The sequence below is a fragment of the Saccopteryx bilineata genome, chromosome 2 (genome assembly GCF_036850765.1).
Source record: "Saccopteryx bilineata isolate mSacBil1 chromosome 2, mSacBil1_pri_phased_curated, whole genome shotgun sequence".
Lineage (NCBI taxonomy): Eukaryota > Metazoa > Chordata > Mammalia > Chiroptera > Emballonuridae > Saccopteryx > Saccopteryx bilineata.
In genome coordinates, this window is record NC_089491.1 from 197,272,747 (window position 1) to 197,296,118 (window position 23,372).

The window sequence follows — 23,372 nt, forward strand, 5'->3', positions numbered from 1 at the left end:
TTTAACTGTGGTCGAAAAATTGGTCAGCTACCTGCAAAAAAATGAAACTAGACCACCAACTCACACCATTCACAAAAATAAACTCAAAATGGATACAAGACTTAAATGTAAGTCATGAAACCATAAGCATCCTAAAGGAAAACATAGGCAATAAGCTCTTCGACATCACTTGCAGCAATATATTTGCTGATTTATCTCCACACGCAAGAGAAATAAAGGACAGGATAAACAAATGGGACTATATCAAACTAAAAGGCTTTTGCGCAGCTAAAGACAATATGAACAAAATAATAAGGCAAACCACACAATGGGAGAACACATTTGACAATATGTCTGATAAGAGGTTAATAACCAAAATTTATACAGAACTTCTAAAACTCAACACCAGAAAGATAAACAGTCCAATCAAAAAATGTGCAAAAGAGATGAATAGACACTTCTCCAAAGAGGACATACAGATGTCCAACAGACATATGAAAAAATGCTCAACATTACTAATCACTACAGAAAAGCAAATTAAAACCACAATGAAATATCACCGCACACCAGTAAAATGGCACTCATGATGTGGAGAAAAGGGAACCCTCCTGCACTGCTGGTGGGAATGCAGACTGGGAAGCCACTGTGGAAAACAGTGTGGAGATTCTTCAAAAAATTAAAAATCGAACTGCCTTTTGACACAGCCATCTCACTTTTAGGAATATACCCCAAGAACACCATAGCACTGTTTGAAAGGAGAAATGCAGCCCCATGTTTATGGCAGCATTGTTTACAATAACCAAGACATGGAAACAGCCCAAGTGTTCGTCAGTGATGATTGGATTAAAAAGCATTGGTGCATATACACAATGGAATACTATGGGGTCATGAAAAAGAAGGAAATATTATTTTTTGTGATAACATGGATGGAACTGGAAACTATTGTGTTAAATGAAATAAGCCAGGCAAAGAAAGAAAAATATCATATGACCTCATTCATATGAGATATTCAAAGAACAATATGAACTGAGCAGAGGAATAGAGACAGAGATGGGATCAAAGGATCCAGAGGGAAAGCGGACAGAGGGAAAGGGGATGATAGGGTGATAGGATGGACCAGAGAGAAAAGTAAATCCTGAAGGGAAGGGGGGAGGGTGTTATGGAGAGGGAGACAGGGTAGATGTACTGGGGAACACAGGTGACATTAGAATTTATGTAAACACAATAAATTAATTTTAAAAATGTGCTATTATATACAATGGAATACTACTCAGTGCTAAGAAAAGATGAAATACTGTCATTTGTGACAACAAGGGTCGATCTTGAAACTATCATGCTAAGGTAGACACCAGACAGAGTCAAGAACAATATGAATTCATTCATATATGGGGTATAAAACTGAAAGCAACAAATGAACAAACAAGACAAACAGACACAGACAACAGTATGGTGGTCACCTGAAGGAAGTGGGGACAGGGAGGCAGTAAAGACTAAAGAGGGTCAGGTATGGCGACAGAAGATTTGACTTTGGATTGTGGGCACACAATGTATATATGAATGATGTATTACAGAATTGTACACTTGAAACCTATATAATTTTATTAACTAATATCCTCCCAAGAAATTAAATTAAAAAAAAATAAGCTAGCATTCTTTATTAGTTCTGACTAGAATTTATATCACTGACTGCCCAAGGTGACCTCTACCTTAGTGCTGGCTTATGCTACCAGAGATGTGTTATTTTGTCTTTATCATTTTTATATCATCAGGGATAAAGGTGTGTTTTTATTATTATACATACATGAGTTATAGTGAATAACAGAAAAACAGTGTTGTATTTATGAATACTAGGTCTTTATGAGATCGTTTTATTGTCTACAAATTGTATTCATGAATAGTGGAGTTTTATGAGGTAATTCTCTTCCCCTAAAGTGTTCCTTTGTCACTTTAACCAACGTGTTAGCCCAAAATACTTCTTTGTAGTATTTATCTGCCTGCTTATCATTTAAATTCCAACAGTTATTCTTACATGATTATATGTATTTACAACAGCGATTCTTTTAGTGCACACCGAGAAAGCATGCGACGGATGGTGCGAAGTTTTTCTGAACCTTTTGGAAGAGACTTGCTTAGCATCTCCAATGGTAGAAGAAGAACTCATGATCGTACAGGACATGATGGTGGGGAAAATGCCTTGACTGTAAGTTCTATATTTTAAAGTTAGAAGGTCCTATGGGAATTTGAAGAAAGCTATTAACAATAATATATTTATATCATGATAGGATATGATTAATACTTATGTTTTAGAAATAACTATTTTATAAAGTGAAGAACCTGTTGGAAACCTGAATCCTTTAACAATGAATTATTAACTGTATAGTATTTTACTGTGCTACCAAAATTTTTTGGATCATAAGATTATATGTATTATAAGCCAAAATTAAAGCGTGTGTGTGTGTGTGTGTGTGTGTGTGTGTGTGTTTCTCACCTTAGAATTGTGTCCCATGTTTTAAATTAGAACAGGGAAGGAAATATCCTTCCTGTTCCATCTAACATTGTTTTTCCCACTTTGAAATAGCAGCCAAAGCTATACCATAATGCTTTATCTATACTGGACCAGGAAGAACCAATCGTCTCCACAGTCAATTGACTTCTTCAAAGTCAATCTAAATTATAGACCTTCAAAACTTAGATCAACTTTTAACTATGTTCAAAAATCTTACATAACTGCTGTATATTTTCATATATTTCAAGTCTTCTCTGGCAGCAAAGCTAGAAGACTACTCACTCAACTCAAATATTTTTTTAAAAACCTCAGGATATTTATACATTTTAACTATTTACTTTTCTATTTATTTTATTTCTATTGCTTTTTCAGCCTCAGGAATAGGAGTTCAAGAATAACAAATCCATAGGAGTTTCAATAATGATGAATTTTTGCAATTGAAATATAGATATTTAGAACTCAGTAAACATTAAATTTATCAACTAGAAAACTTCCAGAATCTTCCAGAAAAAAAATTCATATTTTCTGTTTTCAATTATCTTAAATACAGTAAAATATTTTAAATACTCCTAAGAAGTTTTATAGATAGAATTACATTTGTCATTTAAATGAAAGTAATCTTCACATTTTTCTTATATACATGTTATTTCAGTACATATTATTCACATTCTAATTAGTTTTCTTTTTACTAGTGAATTTTGGTTATGCACACACAATCACACACATATATATATAACTTTTATCACTTTCCATAAAAGTCTAAAATTAAGAAGGAAAAATTATTAAACAGGGCAGAAAAATAAAATGTGAAATTTTATCTTTCGCATAAGCCTTGAAATATTTTGTATGTCTGCCATAACCATAGCAAGGAAAGATCTAGTACTTTGTATTTATGTGCATAAATGAACTTTTGTGAAAGAAGCAAGAAGTGACACTTTCTTTGTAGGTGTAGAAGGATAAAGGTCTATAATTCAGCTGTAAAGTTCTTACTGAGGCTGCCTGTCCACATCAGCTGTAACCTTGCTGGTCATCCACTGGCAATAGAACTAAATCTTTCTTTCCTGGACACTTACGCTTAAAACAAAACAGAAATTGACTGCAGAAGATGGAACAGAGTGTCACTAAGTTGGAAAAGACCACAACCATGAGAGCAATAGGATTTTTGAGCATGCTAACTATCCTAGTCTATTTGAACTGCTACTGAATGTTTGTACAAAGCTTTCCTCTCTTTTCGTGAAGCTATGTTTTAAAATGAGTGAGTATTTTGGAGTAGTAAACCATTACACTGATGCTGATAAGCATAGTGGGGAGGAAAATCTATATTTAAAATAGACACCCTGACCTTTTTTTTATTTATTTTTGGTCCATTTCTTGACATTTATCACCTTTATCTGCCATATTGTGAGGTAAAACAGACTCCTGCAAGAGTAGGAAAAGTGTTAGTTATGCCATTTTCTTGTGTGTATTGTTAGAATTTTTTCAGTTCATGATTTCTTTATGGGGCTATTTTTAAGCCAGTTGTCTATTTTGAGAGGATTAATTTTGCTTAAAACTAGATAATTTAATCTTTGAATATGTATAATTAGGCAACTTATAATTCAACATGTGACATGTAAGCATCTGACATTCAAATTGAGTGATGCTTCCAGAGTCAAGAAAAAGAAAGAGAGGAATTAATTTTCTTTCAGTGAAAAGAAAGAAAAGAGAAACTTTATTGATACATCCCAGACACCTTGCAGACTGCTGTTGTAGATACACAGTATGAGTATTTATTATCAGGTAACTGATTTTTAATGTAAAGACAGGTTTGTTTCGTTTTTCAACATAAGTTACACAGGGACAGCATTATTGATCACTGACTATATCTGCTTTTACCCAGAAATTTAAAATTTATCTTCAACATTTGTAACTCTCAAGTAATGAAAGTTTTTAATTTGTATGCATGTGCCTAAAATGTTTTACTCACCTGTACTTATTGAGGAGTATAATTTTTGAACTATTAAGTTTGATTATTCTTTTGGCTATTGGAGACCTTAAATATTTTTAAATCTATGTGTGTGATCCTTTATGAAGTCTGTATTTATTTCATAAATTAGTTCTTAGAAGGTATTTATTAAAATTTTTGTTTAATATTGGTACAAATCTTTTGAAAAGTTACTAATACAGATAAATTTTATTTTTAATCAGTTATAGGCAAGATTAACTGATCTTTTAAAAATATGGAATAGCTGAGCAAAGGAAAGATGAAATAATCTTATTCATTGTATATTATGTTTAATTAATTTTGGTGTAAATTTGCCATAGCCAATTTTTTTTCAAATGCCTTCAATAAATAGTAGTCAAATTTAAAAGTGATCTATGGCCTTCCCTATTCGCCTGCCAGGCTCCCGTCAGGCTGTACAATGATTAATAAGCAGGAAATTTTTAAAATATATGGTGAGGTCTAGTTGATTTAAAAGTTCCGTAATTTTATTAGCACTGAACTATGTGAGTGCATTGTGCATTTCTTTCATTTTTAGGGATTATTGTATAGTAAATATCATAACCAAAATTAATTGAATTTTTTTCTAGGCAGTGAGTCTGTTATGCATTTTGGCAGTTTGGGTGGTATTGTTCGTATCATGAGATATAGACTATTTTAGTAATATTTTCTGACATATTTTTCACTCAAGCAAATTGAATTGTCATGCAGTTTCACTTTCATAATGGCTTTTAGTATTTGTACTGAAAACCTGTTTCATGTATTAAATTTGTTTTAGAGTGTTTCTGCATGTGTTTTCTGAAGTAAGTCCCATCAACATATATGAAATCAGTGTTCAAAACTTAAAAGCACATTTTAATAGATGAGTGAATGTTCACTTGATTCACAAAAGGGATTAGAAGTTGGAGACATGCTGATGATGACTTTCCGAAAGGTGAGAGCAGCAGACTGGAGATGGCAGGCACACTGGGGAAGGTGAGACTGGCTGCAGCTCTGGGTCTCTAATGGTGATTTGTTCCTGCAGCCAGGTTTTTACCCATCCTTGTGTCTTGTGTTTTTGGCCTAGGGTCACATTTTTTTGTGATTCTAGTTTCCAGCACCCTTAAAGGCAGTCGGAGGAGCAGCAAAGAATAGTATGACTTTGGAATATTTCCTATGGGTGTACCTGTATGCTCATGAAAATGTGCTTTTTCCCTTTTGTCAGATTTAATCATTTGTCTCCTTGAAAAGTTTAACCTATAACATGTGTCCTCCTGACCAAAGTTTTTAGTGGAACAAATTACAAAGAAAATAAGCAGTTATAATACAGATATGACAGGAAGTTCAACATGCCATGAGAGGACAGAAAGGAAAATGCCTGTAACCCTCTGGGGATAAGGGGGTAGAGGTCAATCATAGAAGACTTTCTGAACCTTAAGCAATAATAGGAGTTATTCAGAAAAGCAGGGAGGGAAGAAGAGTGTTCAACACAGAGGGAGCAGTATCAACAAAGACCTGAAAGTTAGGGAGTGCAAAATATTTAGGATCACTTGGTCCTAGAATACAAGTTGGAGAGTGGCTAGAGGAAGATGGAGAGGTAACCAGGGAACTTTTTCATCCCTGGTAAGGACTATGGACATGATTAGAGAAAGCAGAAGATTAATTTTCATCCAAATAGTAATAGAGTCAGGTTCTCATTTTTGAGAGGTCATTGTGCTTGTAGGGGAAGGACAAATTAGAAGGGACCACAGCAGAGGCAGGGAGGCCAGGAGGCTATTAAAGTATTGTGAGAACTATTCATGATAGCTTCTACTTGAGTAATGGCTGTGGTGATAAAGAGAAATACTCTTATTTGAGAGTCCTCTTCTTCCTCCTCCTCCCCCCTAGCCCTTCTCTCTTCCTCCTCCACCTTTTTGGACTAGCCCCCTGTCATCTCTCATAAATTGTGACTCTTACACCACCCTGATTCTCAAGCTAATGTTGAAATGCAGATTAACTCTATTGCAGTCCTTTGTGTCCCCAAGATGTATCGACATCTAAATGTTTTGCCTTTGTTTTCTATATGGTGTAAATTGAGCGTTCTAAATATTAACAGAATTATGGGAATTTGGTTTTTCCATACATTTCCCATTGTTACTAGCGATAAAACCCAATAGAAGGAAGAAACATAAACAGGCCTGTGATAAATTTTATTGAGTCCCAGCTTGGCGCCCAGCAAAAGGAGCTCCAGAAGGGCTGACATATCCATTGAATCATAGCGCCTGCCAGGACTCAGAGACTCCTCCTGCTTGAGTCGCTTAAACCAAACATTCTCCCTGGTCCACAACTGTGGACAGTGCGTGCAGTGATACACTAGAATGTGTGCTTTACTTTTTAATTTCTGCTAAGTGTTCCAGTGATAAAACCTAAAATTATTAATAGATTTTTCTAGAGCAGTTTCTCAGCCTTGACACAGCTAACATTTTGGGCTGATAATTCCTGTTCTGGGGACTGCCCTATCCTTTGTAAGATGTTTAGCAATGTCCCTGGCCTCTGTGCTCTACATGCTAGTCAATTGTGACAAACAAAAATGGGTATTTCCCTGGATAACCCTGCTTCAGTCACAGTCTTTTTGGTTGAGAAACCACTTTTCTAGAGGAATTCTTAGCTATGCTCCTAAAGGAGGATACTTCATGCTTCAAGGGTATGCCTTACTGAACCTCCCATGGGAGGTACAAATGCAAGGCCTATTAGGAGGTGAGTTAACCCCTGTCACTTGGACCCTACAGTAGAGGAAAGGAGGGCTGACTTGGCTTCTGTTGGCCATGTGCAGGTGACACTGGTATCTTATACCCACGTTTTATTTATTTGTGTGGTGGGGTATTAAGAGAGGGAAGAAGGGAATATTCAAACACTAATTTATGCTGGAGTTGTCCCAGCCCGGAATATATCACTCTGTTTCAATATTACCAATTTACGTTTTGAGAAAGTTGATGAATGATATGTGTCTATATTTATATATTCTTGCATGTACAGGGTGGGGCAAAAGAAGGTTTATTTGTATGAAAAATGATACAATAATTGATAAATAATATACAAGAATAAGTTCTGTGTTTTGCATACTGACAACTATAAACCTACTTTTGCTGCATCCTGTTTATGTGTATGTGCACATGTATGTATGTATGCATGGATTTATAGTGTTACAGTTCTGTAATCATATGTTAACTGTTTGGGGTTTTGTTTATGCTATAATTTTTTCTTTAAGAAATTATTTGTATTGTATAGTCTTTATCTTTGCCTGGTCAATTACTGCATGAGATTTCACTATATAAATTGAGGGGAAATTTTTCAGCTATTTTAGAAAGGTTGATTTGTTTTTTTATGTGTCATAGTTAATAACATACTTCCTAATATCCTGTAGTGTACAGATGTCAACCCATTTCAGTCAATGGACCACATGATGTTAAATATGCAAAACAGTATGCAGGAATTACAAAGAAACTTTGTAAGTAAAAAATAAAATTGATAAGAACATTATTTTCAGTTATTGGTACCCAATATTATAGTGGCTTTCAAACTTCTTAACCACAGTCCGCAGTGGTTGAAAAATATATCTTATATCATGATCTAATAACGCAATACTTATATACTCTATTAATATACCTGAAAAAAGGTTTTATGAGAAAATGATCATACTATTTACAATGCATGCTGATATTTTCTGTTTTATTTCATTTTTTTAAAATCCTGGTCACAACCCACAAAAAATGATTTCACAACCTACAAGTTTAAAAAAATTTTTTTAATTCAACTTCAAAAATATTTGTTCCACTAAAGGTCACTATTATAAATGAACATTTTGTATGGATTTAGATTTTTAAAATTATTTTATAACTTGTCTCCTTAAAAAGAATTGTATGCCTCACTTGTGGTGGTGCAGTGGATAGAGCATTGACCTAGATCGCAGAGGTTGCTAGGTTGAAATCCTGGGCTTGCCCAAGTCAAGGCACATACAAAAAGCAATCAGTGAACAACTAAAGTGAAGCAACTACTATCTCACTCCCTCTCTCTGGCTCCTTCTCTCTCTAAAACCAACAAATAAAAAATCTTAAAAGGAATTGTATCTTTTTAAGAAGTTCTTAGTGTTTAAAAAAATCTGAAAATAGAAATTTCAGGAATCATATTTAGACACTGAATTAGATCCATATAGTCTGATTACTTATAAACTACCCCCATGTATTTCCCCATGTATAAGACGAACCCGCCCCCCCCGGAAAAATCTGAGGTCTGAAAACTGGGTATGTCTTATACAATGGTTATGGCATTTTAAATGCCATAGATAGAACTGAGGACGAGGCAATATATGAAGACAGTTATTCGTCATCAGACACAGATGAGGACAAGCTAATGGACGGGAGTTTTGACAGTGATGAGGAATTGTTTGAATTTTATGATGAATAAAAGTTGAGTTCAGTAATTGTGTAATACATGTTTTTTTTTCCAAATTTTGGACCTCAAAACTAAGGTATATCTTATAGATGGGGAAATACAGTAATACTAATACTCTTACTTTTCTACTTGTAATATTAATATCAAAACAATAACGATTTAATATGAAGAAGGCCCATATTATTTAATCATACAATTTAAAATCTAAGGATCATTTCCAAATGACTGTAGTAATGTAGCAATCTGGTACCCATAGGAGATATAAAACACTTGGTGTATAGCTAATTGGCTCAATGTTAGCAAACTAGTACACAAGTGTCTACCACTGACTAAAAGTATCATAGCATCTATATTTAAATCTAAGTCATAAGTCTTTGATTCCAAAGACTTAAGTATCTTTGAGTGAATCACTTCTTATACCTCAGAAAGAGAGGAGTTGGTGGCTAAAATGGAAGGAAGTTAAGACCTTCCTGGGAGCATTACTTGGCTACACCATACTGATCGTATAGTGTTTTTAGTAGAACTTCTGGTTAGTGTTGTTACTTACTTAAATTCTCAGACATTCTTCATATTTGACTAAACTCTCGGATGTACAATTTCTATTTCTAGGATAACCTTTCAGTGGATCCACATGGACATTCGTTTACTTCTTCCTCAGTTATGACTTATTCCAAAGTAGGAGATGAGCCCCCAAAGGTTTTCCAGGCCTCAACTCAGACCCGTTGGGCTCCAGGAGGAGTACGTATTTCCTAAGCATTCTTAGAGCTTATAAAGCTGTGGAGTGGTAGATCACCTATGTCAAATGTTAATGATTAAGATCTGACATGTTACTGTGGGGGTGTGTGGAGGGCAAAGGACCCACATCACTGTGAAATAACATAGGGCAGTGGTCCCCAACCTTTTCTGGACCACGGACCGGTTTAATGTCAGAAAATATTTTCACAGTTCGGCCTTTAGGGTGGGACGAATAAATGTATCACGTGACTGAGACAAGCGTCAAGAGTGAGTCTTAGACGGATGTAACAGAGGGAATCTGGTCATTTTTTAAAAATAAAACATTGTTCAGACTTAAATATAAATAAAACGGAAATAATGTAAGTTATTTATTCTTTCTCTGCAGACCAGTACCAAATGGCCCACGGACCCGTACCGGTCCACGGCCCGGGGATTGGGGACCACTGCCATAGGGCATTTCTTTGTCTCCTCCACTCTACCTTTTTTTAATGTAAATATTTATTGATGTTTATTACCTTTACATGTTGATAGGTACACAGACAATGAAAAAGTCTTTGTTTCATGAAATAAATGTCTACTTTTAATTTATAATTGAAGTAAATGAACTTTTAACTCATGAAGTATTTCAAGCATACAGAAAGGACATAAAGAATAATACAGATACATAGAAGAAGACATAGGTACTCAACTCATGGACCTGGGTTTTAAAGAGCATTTTATGAATTTGACTCCACAGGCAAGAGAAGTGAAGGCAAAAATTAATGAATGGGACTACATCAGACTAAGAAGTTTTTGCTCAGCAAGAGAAACTGATAACAAAATAAACAGAAAGCCAACTAAATGGGAAATGATATTTTCAAACAACAGCTCAGATAAGGGCCTAATATCCAAAATATACAAAGAACTCATAAAACTCAACAACAAACAAACAAACAATCCAAAAAAAAATGGGAAGAGGACATGAATAGATACTTCTCCCAGGAAGAAATACAAATGGCCAACAGACATATGAAAAGATGCTCATCTTCTTTAGCTATTAGAGAAATGCAAATCAAAACGGCAATGAGATACCACCTCACACCTGTTAGATTAGCTGTTATTAGCAAGACAGGTAATAGCAAATGTTGGAGAGGCTGTGGAGAAAAAGGAACCCTCATACACTGTTGGTGGGAATGTAAAGTAGTACAACCATTATGGAAGAAAGTATGGTGGTTCCTCAAAAAACTGAAAATAGAACTACCTTATGACCCAGCAATCCCTCTACTGGGTATATATCCCAAAAACTCAGAAACATTGATACGTAAAGACACATGCAGCCCCATGTTTATTGCAGCATTGTTCACAGTGGCCAGGACATGGAAACAACCAAAAAGCCCATCAATAGATGACTGGATAAAGAAGATGTGGCACATATACACTATGGAATACTACTCAGCCATAAGAAATGATGACATTGGAACATTTACAGCAAAATGGTGGGATCTTGATAACATGATACGAAGCGAAATAAGTAAATCAGAAAAAACCAGGAACTATATTATTCCATACGTAGGTGGGACGTAATAGTGAAACTAAGAGACATTGATAAGAGTGTGGTGGTTACGGGGGGGGGGAGGGGGGAATGGGAGAGGGATAGGGGGTGGGGAGGGGCACAAAGAAAACAAGATAGAAGGTGACAGAGGACAATCTGACTTTGGGTGGTGGGTATGCAACATAATTGAACGACAAGATAACCTGGACTTGTTATCTTTGAACATATGTATCCTGATTTATTGATGTCACCCCATTAAAACTCCTTAATTGGGCTTCTTGAAAAAAAAAAAAAAAAGAATAATACAGAAAAGTCCTGGGCATGGTGCAGTGGGTACAGAGTGTTGTTCTGGAGCACTGAGGTCGCCAGTTCGAGCCTGAGTTCACCGATCCCAGGGTCACCGGCTCATTTCAAGGTGTCAGCTCAATCCTGATGGTGCCATCTCGACCCTAGGTTGCCTGTTCAAGCCCCTGTCAGGGCTCAACCACAAGGGTGCTGGCTGACCCCCAAAGTAGCTGTTCCAGCCCCAGGGCACACATAAGCAATCAATGGCACAACTAAGAGGGACTCCCTCCCTTCACCGACCTTTCTCTTCCCCAAAAAAAAGAGTAATATAAATAACCATATTTTTTTTACCCAGTATAATGAAATCACAACATTTTTCTCTATTTCCATTAAGTGGTCTCTCATTTTGTTTTCTTTTTAAGCAAAAACTTTGCAGATACAGTTAAAATTTCCAATGGATTCCCTCTCCTTGGTCTCTTCTCCTTTTCTCCCTCCCCCAAAGAGAACCATTTTCCTACAGAGATCTGGAATTTAGCATTCTCATGCATGTTTTACAGTGTTATTACTTATATGTGTTTCAGAAACAATATAATGAATTATTTTCAGATTTCTAAACTTTATATAAATGGTTTAATATTGCATGGTCCTTTGCAACTTGACTTTGCTCAATAATATGCTTCTGAGATTTATTCAAATTATGTGTATAGCTCTGGTTTTTTTATAACTGCTTAATGGAATTTGAAATGTGAATATACCACTCTTTTTAAATGTATTTTTTTCATCCTTTTATTTTTTTATTTCTTTTACAGGGACAGAGAGAGAGTCAGAGAGAGGGATAGACAGGAATCAGTTTTTCGTTGCGACACCTTAGTTGTTCATTGATTGCTTTCTCATATGTGCCTTGACCGTGGGGCTACAGCAGACCGAGTAACCCCTTGCCTGAGCCAGCGATCTTGGGTCCAAGCTGTTGAGCTTTTTGCTCAAGCCAGCTGAGCCCGCGCTCAAGCTGGCGACATTAGGGTCTCGAACCTGGGTCCTCCGCATCCCAGTCCAATGCTCTATCCACTGCGCCACCGCCTGGTCAGGCTATACCACAGTTTTTCAATTTACTTTTCTACTGATAAACAAATAGGTATTTTTAATTTTTTACTTATTCATATTTTTACATGTCTCCTTGAACAAAGGATCTAGGAATGGCATTGTTGGGTTGTAGGAGGTGTGTGTCATTTTATCAGAAATTACCAAGTTACTATCACACAGTGATTGAAACAGTCAGCTTCCACAAACTCTGGTATGTGAGTTGCCATAAAAAATTAGGTTTGCTTGTCTAATGGGTGTGAGTGGTTCATTTTTTAGTTTTTATATATAAGAACATACCTTTTGTCTGACCAGGCAGTGGTGCAGTGGATAGAGCGTCAGACTGGGATGCAGAGGACTCAGGTTTGAAACCCTGAGGTCGCTGGCTTAAGTGATGGCTCATTCGGCTTGAGTGTGGGCTCACCAGCTTGAGCCCAAAGGTCACTGGCTTGAGCCCAAGGTTGCTGGCTTAAGCAAGGGATCACTTGCTCTGCTGTAACCCTCCTCCCCCCGTCAAGGCACATATGAGAAAGCAATTAATGAACAACTAAGTTGTTGCAACAAAGATTTGATGCTTCTCATCTCTCTCCCTTCCTATTTGTCCCTAACTGTCCCTCTCTCTGTCTCTGTCTCTCTCTCTCTCTCTCTCTCTCTCACAAAAAAACAAAACAAAACAAAAAATAGAACATACATTTTAATGTTGCTTTTGCAATAATGCAGCTAATTTATCTCAGGAATTTTAATTTTAACTTTCTGTAAGTGACATGTGTGTTATATGTAAACAGAATATAAATGTAGATGTCACACAGGAAACCATGTTAAGATTTTTTGGCTATCATAAATATTCTAATAACTAATAAAATTCATAGGTGGGAGTCATGAGATTAAATCCCATCAACAGGACTGCTGAATAATTTGTTGCCCTTACTTATAGGAATGCTAGCATATATTCCCATCTGTTACATTGTCAAGGCAGTGTTGAAGGCACTAAATTTAATATAATTTATTCTTTGTTTTAATATTTGATTACAATTTTGAAAAAGGTTAAGTTGTATTGGGTCTATTAGTCCTGGACATTTTAATTTCAAGGAATTCAGCAAATAGCAGAGAAGAACTATTACTGCAATTTTACTGAAAGTTGGTAGTAGAACTGAGTACCACTTATTTTTAGAACAGTGGTCTTATCTCTATATTAAATAGGCTTTGAGGAGTTTAGAATTATATCCATTCTATATATACTATATATAGCTAATTTTTATTTTATTTATTTTTACAGATAAAAGAAACTAGGAAAACATTGAGAGATTCTGACAGTGGACTAGAAAAAATATCTGTTGGTCATCATCTCCATGACCGAGCTCATGTCATTAAAAAATCAAAGAACAAGAAGACTGGAGATGAAGAGGTCAACCAAGAGTTCATCAATATGAATGAAAGTAAGCTGTCACAGAAAATAGCATTCTTCTTTCTAAAATCAAAATAGCATCTATATTGGTGGAACTTTAATTTTTTTTGTAGAAACATTTTATAAGATATAGTTTGAGGTGGTAGTTTATCAATGTGTAGGACATATCAAAGTAATAAAATTGTGATTTCATAATTTCATAGTAATTTTGTTCTTTTTATGATAATTTTTGGTAATGCTGAGTATCATTTATTTTTCGTTTTCTACTTGGGAAATAGAATATTTTGAATTATTTAGTAAGACTCAGTAGATAAAATGAGTTTTAGATATTTTTGATTTTCATAGATGTACATTTGAAAAGTATTATAAGTATAAAGAAGAGAATTAAAACTATTTGTAGCCCTGGCCGGTTGGCTCAGCGGTAGAGCGTCGGCCTAGCGTGCGGAGGACCCGGTTTCGATTCCCGGCCAGGGCACACAGGAGAAGCGCCCATTTGCTTCTCCACCCCTCCGCCGCACCTTCCTCTCTGTCTCTCTCTTCCCCTCCCGCAGCCAAGGCTCCGTTGGAGCAAGGACGGCCCGGGCGCTGGGGATGGCTCTGTGGCCTCTGCCTCAGGCGCTAGAGTGGCTCTGGTCGCAACATGGCGATGCCCAGGATGGGCAGAGCATCACCACCTGGTGGACAGAGCGTCGCCCCTGGTGGGCTTGCCGGGTGGATCCCGGTCGGGCGCATGCGGGAGTCTGTCTGACTGTCTCTCCCTGTTTCCAGCTTCAGAAAAATGCAAAAAAAAAAAACCAAAAAAAATCTATTTGTAATCTTAATCCAAAATAATTACTATAAATGTTTTAGTGTATTTCTGGTAATTTTATGTATATGTAAACATTATTTTCAAAGTTATTTTACTATCTATATAATTTATATTGTGCTTATTTTAATTCTCCATAATAATTTTGAATCGTCACCTATGATATTTTTCAAAAACATTCTAAATGGTTACTTAAAAGTTTTATCTTGAATGGGCTACAATATTTTTTTTTTTAAAGCATTTTTATTTATTTATTTATTCATTTTAGAGAGGAGAGGGAGAGAGAGGAGAGACAGAGAGAGAGAAGGGGGGAGAGGAGCTAGAAGCATCAACTCCCATATGCGCCTTGACCAGGCAAGCCCAGGGTTTCGAACCGGCGACCTCAGCATTTCCAGGTTGACGTTTTATCCACTGCGCCACCACAGGTCAGGCTTGGGCTACAATATTTTTAAATGGTTCAGTATTGCTGAGTAATTAGGCTTTTATAGAGATTTTAATTTTTGATATTTTAAAAATATATATATTATAAATAACATATAATATATTATGTATATAACAAGTCAATCTTTTTATTTCTAGATTTTATATTAATTTTCTAATGAATTTAAGTCTTTCCAGTATCCTGACTCTTCTTATTGTAGTTTTTAAGTTGTATTCATGTCCTGTTTTCAGAAAGTATTTTATTTTTATTTATTTATTTATTTATTTTACAGAGACAGAGTGAGAATCAGAGAGAGGGATAGATAGGGTCAGACAGACAGGAACAGAGAGAGATGAGAAGCATCAATCATTAGTTATTCATTGCAACACCTTAGATGTTCATTGATTACTTTCTTATATGTGCCTTGACTGTGGGCCTTCAGCAGATGGAGTAACCCCTTGCTCAATTCAGCGACCTTGAGTCCAAGCTGGTGAGCTTTGCTCAAACCAGATGAGCCCGCGCTCAAGCTGGCGACCTCGGGGTCTCGAACCTGGATCCTCCGCGTCCCAGTCCGACACTCTATCCACTGCACCACCACCTGGTCAGGCCAGAAAGTATTTTAAATAAAAATATTTGATCATAGTAAAGGATTTGAACTATTGTATAATTTTAGAAAAAGAAATTCTCTCAAGGTTGAAGTTTGTTAAACTTACGCAATGAGATGAAAATCACATCTTAACCTTTCATTTTAACCTTTGTAATTTTGTCATTTTAAAATATATACAGAATACTTCACAATAATTAACATGTTGAAGAAAAATTTAGTGAAAGAATACATTATTATTAAGGCAATCTGAAAGAATAAGTATTGTTATTTTCTATCATTGTTGTTATGGAAGTTAGATTATTTAATAACAACATAAATTGTCAGTAGAGATGAGTAACCTGTGTTAGGAAAATGACCATAGAAGCTCGTGAGGCTAGGTTAGAAAGGTAAATGGTGAGATTAAGAGGAAGTGCTAGCTAAAGAGAAGTGTCCAGCTGCAGAGGAAAAGGATGATCACTATGAAAAGACTCAGTAAGAAAGACTGTAAGTCAGTATATTTAGGTCAAGGATCCATAGGGTAGAAGAATAGGATATCCAGGCATGTGCATGAAAAACCAGATAATCAATAACAAAATTATCACAAGGAATAGGAGAGGAGCAAACAGAAAAGTAAATATTACCGAGTCAGAAACCTTTATATTTGAAGCTGTTTCCTGCTTCTATCTTAAAGTTAGGCTGATGGAAACATCAGGCTGGAATGAAGTATGTGGTGAGCACAGCATTTATTGACAATTGATACCTTAATACTTAACCGTTTGTTTTGATATTTAATTTAGGTGATGCTCATGCTTTTGATGATGAGTGGCAAAATGAGATTTTAAAGTACAAACCAGGAGGACAGTGGCGCAATCTAGAAAATACTAGGATGCCAAGCGTTGGGCACGAGAATTCAGAATTCCGAGGACTTAGAAGAAGGTGAACGTTATTTGTAAAATAAATGCTGTTGTTTAAAGAAGAATTAGGAAAAAATGTTATCTGATTTTCCTCTGTTATCAAGAAGTTCTCATTAACATCCAAGTTGTTTGTGTCACCAATATCTTTTGTCAAAAATGTACTATATTTCCCCATGTATAAGCTACACCTTAATTTTGGGGCCCAAATTTTGAAAATAAAATGTATTATATAAAATTATTGAACTCAAGTTTTATTCATCATAAAATTCATACAACTCCTCATCACTGTCAAAACTCCCATCCATTAGCTTGTCCTCATCTGTCTCTAATGAGAATCACAGTCTTCATATATTGCCTCCTCCTCAGTTTCATCTGTGGCATTTGAAATGCCACAACCACTGTATAAGATGCACCCAGTTTTTAACCCCAAATTTTTTGGGAAAATGTGCATCTTATACATGGGGAAATACAATAATTTTACATTATATCTGAATATTTCACACAAATTTAATTTTATACCTAAAAACCAAAAGTATTTCAAGATTACATGATTAGTAACTCACTAGCAAATTATGCCTCAGAAGATGGGCTATATTCTCCTAATGAACGGTGACATGCTATAATGTAGTTGTTCTTATGATACAGCTTTTTATGTGAATATAGTAGGAGTCACAGTTCATATCAGCTAATGATATTGGTATCCAGAGATATGATAAGGGGAACAGGGCTATATTTAAAAGGCTTAACAAAACTTTCCTAATAAGTAAAAAATCAATATTTAATGGTAAATGCAGTTTTAGACACTTGTTTAATACAATATCTGTATAGGATATTTTGGGAGAATTTTGCAAAAATTTTAGCCTCCTTTGGAATTATCTTTGGAATAGCTATGAAATACAAATGTTAAACTTTTTAGGGACTTTTTATGCATTTATCATATAGTTTAGAAATACAATTTAATTTGGTTCTCTGAGGAAAAATGGAGAACAGTAGCTAATTCCTGTTGAAATTACATGAGAGAGAAAGCAGCCTCAACAGGACTTCCAGCAGAATTCTGCTCCAGGCCACAGGAGTGGAGGATCACTGCAGAAGGCAGCGGCTTCCCAGAACCAACGGGGACAGCGGGGCACCAGTAAATCAGCAGTCTCATGCAGAATTTTTTGTGCTAACATCTTTTATTTTAAAATACCTGTTTAGGAGATTTTTAAGAATTATTTTTATTGATTTTAGAGAGGAAGAAAGAGAGGAACATCCATTAATCTGTTCCTGTATGTGCCCTGATTGGGTATTGAACCGGCAACCTCTGCTCTAGAAGACAATGCTCCAACCCACCGAGCTGTCTTCTGGCCAGGGCCTGTTTCGGAATTTAGAGCTCTAATATTGTCTATAGAAAGTCTGCACTCATATAATTTTAGATAGTATCTGTTGAAAAGTTTATTGATAAAAACCTAACAGTGGTGAGATTGACTATGAAATCCAGATCCCAGTAAAAGAAAGCATGTTCTTTATAGATGATCTATAAATCTATGGTTTATCAGGGTCATTTTCTGTAAACTAGCACCATGTGATAGAACTTTCTAAAATGGATTTATGCAATGATGAAAATGTTATATATCTGTACTATCTAAAAATGTATCCACTAGCCACATGTAATTATTGAATCACACTTAAATTGTGACTGGTACAACTGAGGAAGTGAATTTTAAATTTTTTATTTTAATTAAAATTTAAAAATAAATAATATTGCCAGTGGCTACCATGTTGGACAGCATGGTTAAACTATAAATTATTAAATCTGTCTCAGGAAAGCAGCTGCTTTTTTAAAAATGTTAAGTAAAATAGTCTGCCAGGTGTTTTTCAGAACTATTAGGAACTGTTAAAATAAAATTTTGCTTAAATTACAGTGGTTTCTAACATGTTTTTAATGATTTATAAACCACTGACTATTTAAATAACAATATTAATTTTAATATGTCTGTTTCTCAGGGAGAAATCTCATCCAAGTCCAGTTGTTGTACACGGAAGAAGGCCAGATGTTTTTGTGGACAAACTCAACATCAAAGGATCACCTGTGAAGATCAGCAAGAAATAAAGAGCCTTGCATTTGATGTATTTATTTTTGGTTGTTTTAACAAAGAAAGCAATGGTTCTGGATAATACATACAAGACCAATCTCTAGTTGTTAAACCAATTCTGTACTTAACAACTTCTGATATCTCAATGTTCTTAGAAGTGCTAGCTTTGTATTGTCCCTACTCTAGGAATAAAACTTTTATTTTCAACAGTATGGCAAAGTTGTTAAACATTCTAGCAATCTCTTTACTTTAAAACATACTAATGTTTAAAACACATGCTGGTTTTGCTTTTGCAATTATTCTCCTAGTGGCTGTATCTTCTTTTGTACAAGATTGAATGTGGAGCTAGTTCTGTGTAATTAGTTATCAGAGAGTTACATGTGAAAAATGGTCTCAGTTTTTACTAACACTACATTAGAGTTATGTTAATAAAGGTTAAGATTGATGTTATCTAGCCAGCTAGATAAGAGAGATTTTAAAAACTAAAGCAAAACTATACTAGTACTGTCTTATGAGAAATTAGTTATTACTTTGATAAAGAAAATAACCAATAGTTTATTTTTTTTTCTTTTTTTTTTTTTTCCATTTTTCTGAAGCTGGAAACAGGGAGAGACAGTCAGACAGACTCCCGCATGCGCCTGACCGGGATCCACCCGGCACGCCCACCAGGGGCGATGCTCTGCCCACCAGGGGGCGATGCTCTGCCCATCCTGGGCGTCGCCATATTGCGACCAGAGCCACTCTAGCGCCTGAGGCAGAGGCCACAGAGCCATCCCCAGCGCCCGGGCCATCTTTGCTCCAATGGAGCCCTGGCTGCGGGAGGGGAAGAGAGAGACAGAGAGGAAAGCGCGGCAGAGGGGTGGAGAAGCAAATAGGCGCTTCTCCTGTGTGCCCTAGCCGGAAATCGAACCCGGGTCCTCCGCACACTAGGCCGACGCTCAATAGTTTATTTTTAAAGAAATATTCTGAATTGCTAATATACATAAGTTTTCTTCTTACAATTTATACAGTATGTTTTTTGTTCTATATTACATTCTTACCATTTATCAAACTTTACACTGACCTTTCTGTGTAACTTCTTAAGGTAGCCTATTTCTACTCTCCTTTCCTACAAACAGCTTAATCTTTCTCCACAGTTAACATTCTAAAGTTGCAGTGTCCTTGAACAAACTCTGCTCAACCTTTTTGTGACATTTAGGAAAATGCATTTGGTAATCTGCAACCTGAATGATTGATGGTTTCAAAATTTCTTAAGCAGCTGATGTGTGTGTTTGAGCAAGGTACCTAAATAATTCAGTTGTTCCTCTTTTAATTATACCATTTAAAAAATCAGCTCTAGCACTTTTATTCTAGAATTCAAGCATTAATTTGGTTTTTTTTAAAGTTATGTTTGAACTTTATTAGAATATAAAATCTTATCTCTTAAGTCTATTGTTTCAAGGGGAAAAATAGGACAGGAAATCTGTCACTCTATAATCCTGTTATCTTCCTTTTTTAAACTTGGAAATTGAGTTATGTGATTATGCTTATATTTGTCTAGTTTTCTGTATCATACCCTGTTAATTTTACTAGTCAATGTTTCATGCCTTTAATTAGTCACTAAGATGTGTATGTTTCAATTAATTTCTATAATGGAAAGTAACTGAGCATGTATTAAAGATGTTAAAATTTTTCTTTTCTATACTTTAGTGTACTAATGACATGAAATATTGGGGCATTGTCATAAGGCATGATAAAGAACACTTGCATAAATTCACTTGATAAGCAAAATATCAAGAGTAGACACTAATTATTCTCCTTTTGCCTAAATTATCACAGTTATGATAACTCGAATCATTACATTCAAATATGAAGGCACTTTAATAAATAATTGTATTTAAAAGAGTAAAACTTCTGTACATCATATAGTAGTTAGAGAATTCATGGATATTTCTTTTCCTCCCAATTTATTTACCATAGAAATTAAATAAAAGCTTAATTAAACACACACACACATTTCTTACCCCACAGTACTTTCTAAGGGGCCACTAGAGAGATAGAGATGAAATGTTAAATCTTTGTGTTCACATGATGCTGAAGTTGCCTTTTTTTTAGAATTTATTTTTACCCTAATGCTGAAGTCAATATAAAAAATAAGGCTTTGTAACTTATAGTTCACATATTACTTTTTCTTAACAGACAACATTAATCTTTCTGGAACCCTGGGGTTTTTTTTGAGAATGCGAGAATATTAACAATTTGGTGCATGTGGCTTTGATAATAAGGCCAAGATGCATAGTGAGGCTCCTGCCACTTGAGAGATTTTCCTGGTGCTGTCTTAGTGATGTTTTCATTACTTTCATGACTCCATTATACTTCACTGTCATAGGACAAAGCCAGGGGCACATTGTAATCAAATGGTGCCCTGCATGTGGCAGTGTGATGTTATTTGGAGGTGGGGCCTTTGGGAGGTGATTAGGTCAGGAAGGTGAAAGCCTCATAAAGAGAATTAGCACCTTTATAAAAGAGACCCAGAGAGAGCTCCCTTGCCCTTTCTTCCAGGTGAAGATAGAGTGAAGTTGACTACCTTTGAACAGGAAGTGTTTTCTCACCAGACACCAAATTTCTTGGCCTTGCTCGTAGACTTCCTAGCCCCCAGCACATGAAATTTCTATTGTTTATTAGCCATCTGGTCTATGGTATTTTTGTTAAAGAAACCTGAATGAACTAACTGATCAGGATAAGACCATTTGGAGATTTTACCGAGGCTCAACCTCGAACCTTACTGCAATGAAAAGGACCTTCAATTTGGTAGTGCTGTACCTATCCGGGAACTCTTATGGCCCCTCTCTGTCCCTGGTTACATGGATTTTACAGTAATCTGCATTCTGATGCTCTGTGGCCCCAATGTCATGCTGGGGTTTGGGGTTCTGATCAGACTTTGGTGTCCTCTGGTGAGTTTAGCTTTAAAAACCATCTCCTACCTTCTGTCTGCTTTAACACCAACTTATTTGTGAAAATTTATCTTAGTCTTGCCTTTGTGTGAGAATTTTGCTTTGGGACAATCCTTCTATCCACCCATGTTGCCTTCTAACCATGTTTCTCAGGTCAGTAGTCAGCCTGAGACAGACATAGAAATGTTTTACATTTGATAGAATATCAGACAGTTTTTCATGGGTTTGTCAGCTAATAGGTATGTACTACTTGTGGCATAACTTTAGCAGGGAATTGTGACCACTTTGGGGGACTGAGACATGTTGAAGACTTTCACATGAGAAACACCTTAGAGGACAACACCAAAAAACACAAAACCTCAAAAGGAGAGCCTTATGTGTTATTTGTGTAAAGAGACCACTTTGTTTTTGCAGGAGGCCACCTGTTATTTTCATACTTAAGGATTTTTAACTATATGGCTTATATTTAAATTATCTCCCCAGCCAGATGGTTCAGTTGGTTGAGCATTGACTGGACACACAGAGATTGAGGGTTCCATCTCCAGCCAGGGCACATACAGGAACAGATTGATGTTTCCCTCTCCCTCTCTCTCTGTCTCTCTCTCTTCCTCTCTCTAAAATCATTTTTTTAAAAAAAATATAAGTTCTCTTCTTGAAGGGGTATGGTAATTAACCTTTTATATGGTAATTTCATACTTGTATTATTAAATTAATTAAGCAAGGAGGCCATTATATTGAGGTGGCTTTAAAGCTTTAATAGACCCCGTGAGCAAAACAAAACCTAACTCTGTAATGCCTCAAGGTTAAGAAACTGAAACGTAAAGAACCCAATCCCAAACAGCCAGTTAAGCTTTCCCAAGCAAGGCAAAGCCTTCAGTTAAAGCCAGTCAAAGCAAGTTTTTTCTCCACCCTATACTCCTTCCTCCTCTCTCTAAAGCAGGGGTCCCCAAACTACGGCCCCCTGAGGCCATTTATCCGGCCCTCGCCGCACTTCTGGAAGGGGCACCTCTTTCATTGGTGGTCAGTGAGAGGAGCATAGTTCCCATTGAAATACTGGTCAGTTTGTTGATTTAAATTTACTTGTTCTTTAATTTAAATATTGTATTTCTTCCCATTTTGTTTTTTTTACTTTAAAATAAGATATGTGCAGTGTGCATAGGGATTTGCTCATAGTTTTTTTTATAGTCTGGCCCTCCAATGGTCTGAGGGACAGTGAACTGGCCCCCTGTGTAAAAAGTTTGGGGACCCCTACTCTAAAGGTTCCTTCCAAGAGCATGTCCTCAATAAATTACTTGCTCTAAAAAAAAAAAAAAAAAAAAAAAAAAAAAAGCCAGTCAAAGCGTTTCCTCTTTGCTTCTGCCTCTAGAAGGTCTTTCCCAGCTTCCTTTTGCAGGAGCATTCCAGATCACTTCCAGACTCACACTGCTCTACTGGGATTGATTTTGTTCAAACACCATTTTTACCATGCCTCAGTTTATCCTTTAACAATACTGTATAAAGCTCTAGCTAAATTTTAGCTAAAATTTTAATCTTTGAGATTCTCAGTTAACTATTCTAAACCCTACAAATGCTAAATTAATCTTTAGATGCTTGGACAGTTTCTAAGTAAAAGTGATACAAAGCTTTGGTTTCTAAAGATAGTTTCAGTTTATCTTATTTTTATTTATTATGAAATGCCTATGAATTAACACAATGTGCAATAGGTTGGATGGTATGTACAGTATGTCCT

The 23,372-nt window shown here is 35.9% G+C and overlaps 1 protein-coding gene across 3 annotated transcripts in view; it reads left to right on the top strand.

The window, feature by feature from the left end:
• Positions 1–20,413, top strand: part of MLF1 (myeloid leukemia factor 1) — a 44,985-nt gene extending 24,572 nt beyond the window's left edge. The window contains exons 2-7 of one of the 3 annotated variants that reach the window (XM_066259035.1): positions 2,032–2,179; positions 7,849–7,932; positions 9,486–9,614; positions 13,781–13,940; positions 16,519–16,657; positions 18,626–20,413. In XM_066259035.1, the coding sequence (XP_066115132.1) occupies positions 2,032–2,179; positions 7,849–7,932; positions 9,486–9,614; positions 13,781–13,940; positions 16,519–16,657; positions 18,626–18,710 (745 nt within the window). In that variant the 3' untranslated portion in view covers positions 18,711–20,413. Of the gene's footprint in view, positions 1–2,031; positions 2,180–7,848; positions 7,933–9,485; positions 9,615–13,780; positions 13,941–16,518; positions 16,658–18,621 lie in introns of all 3 variants that reach the window. The other 2 variants (XM_066259033.1, XM_066259034.1) reach the window with 2 other exon arrangements.
• The last annotated feature ends 2,959 nt before the right edge of the window (positions 20,414–23,372 follow it).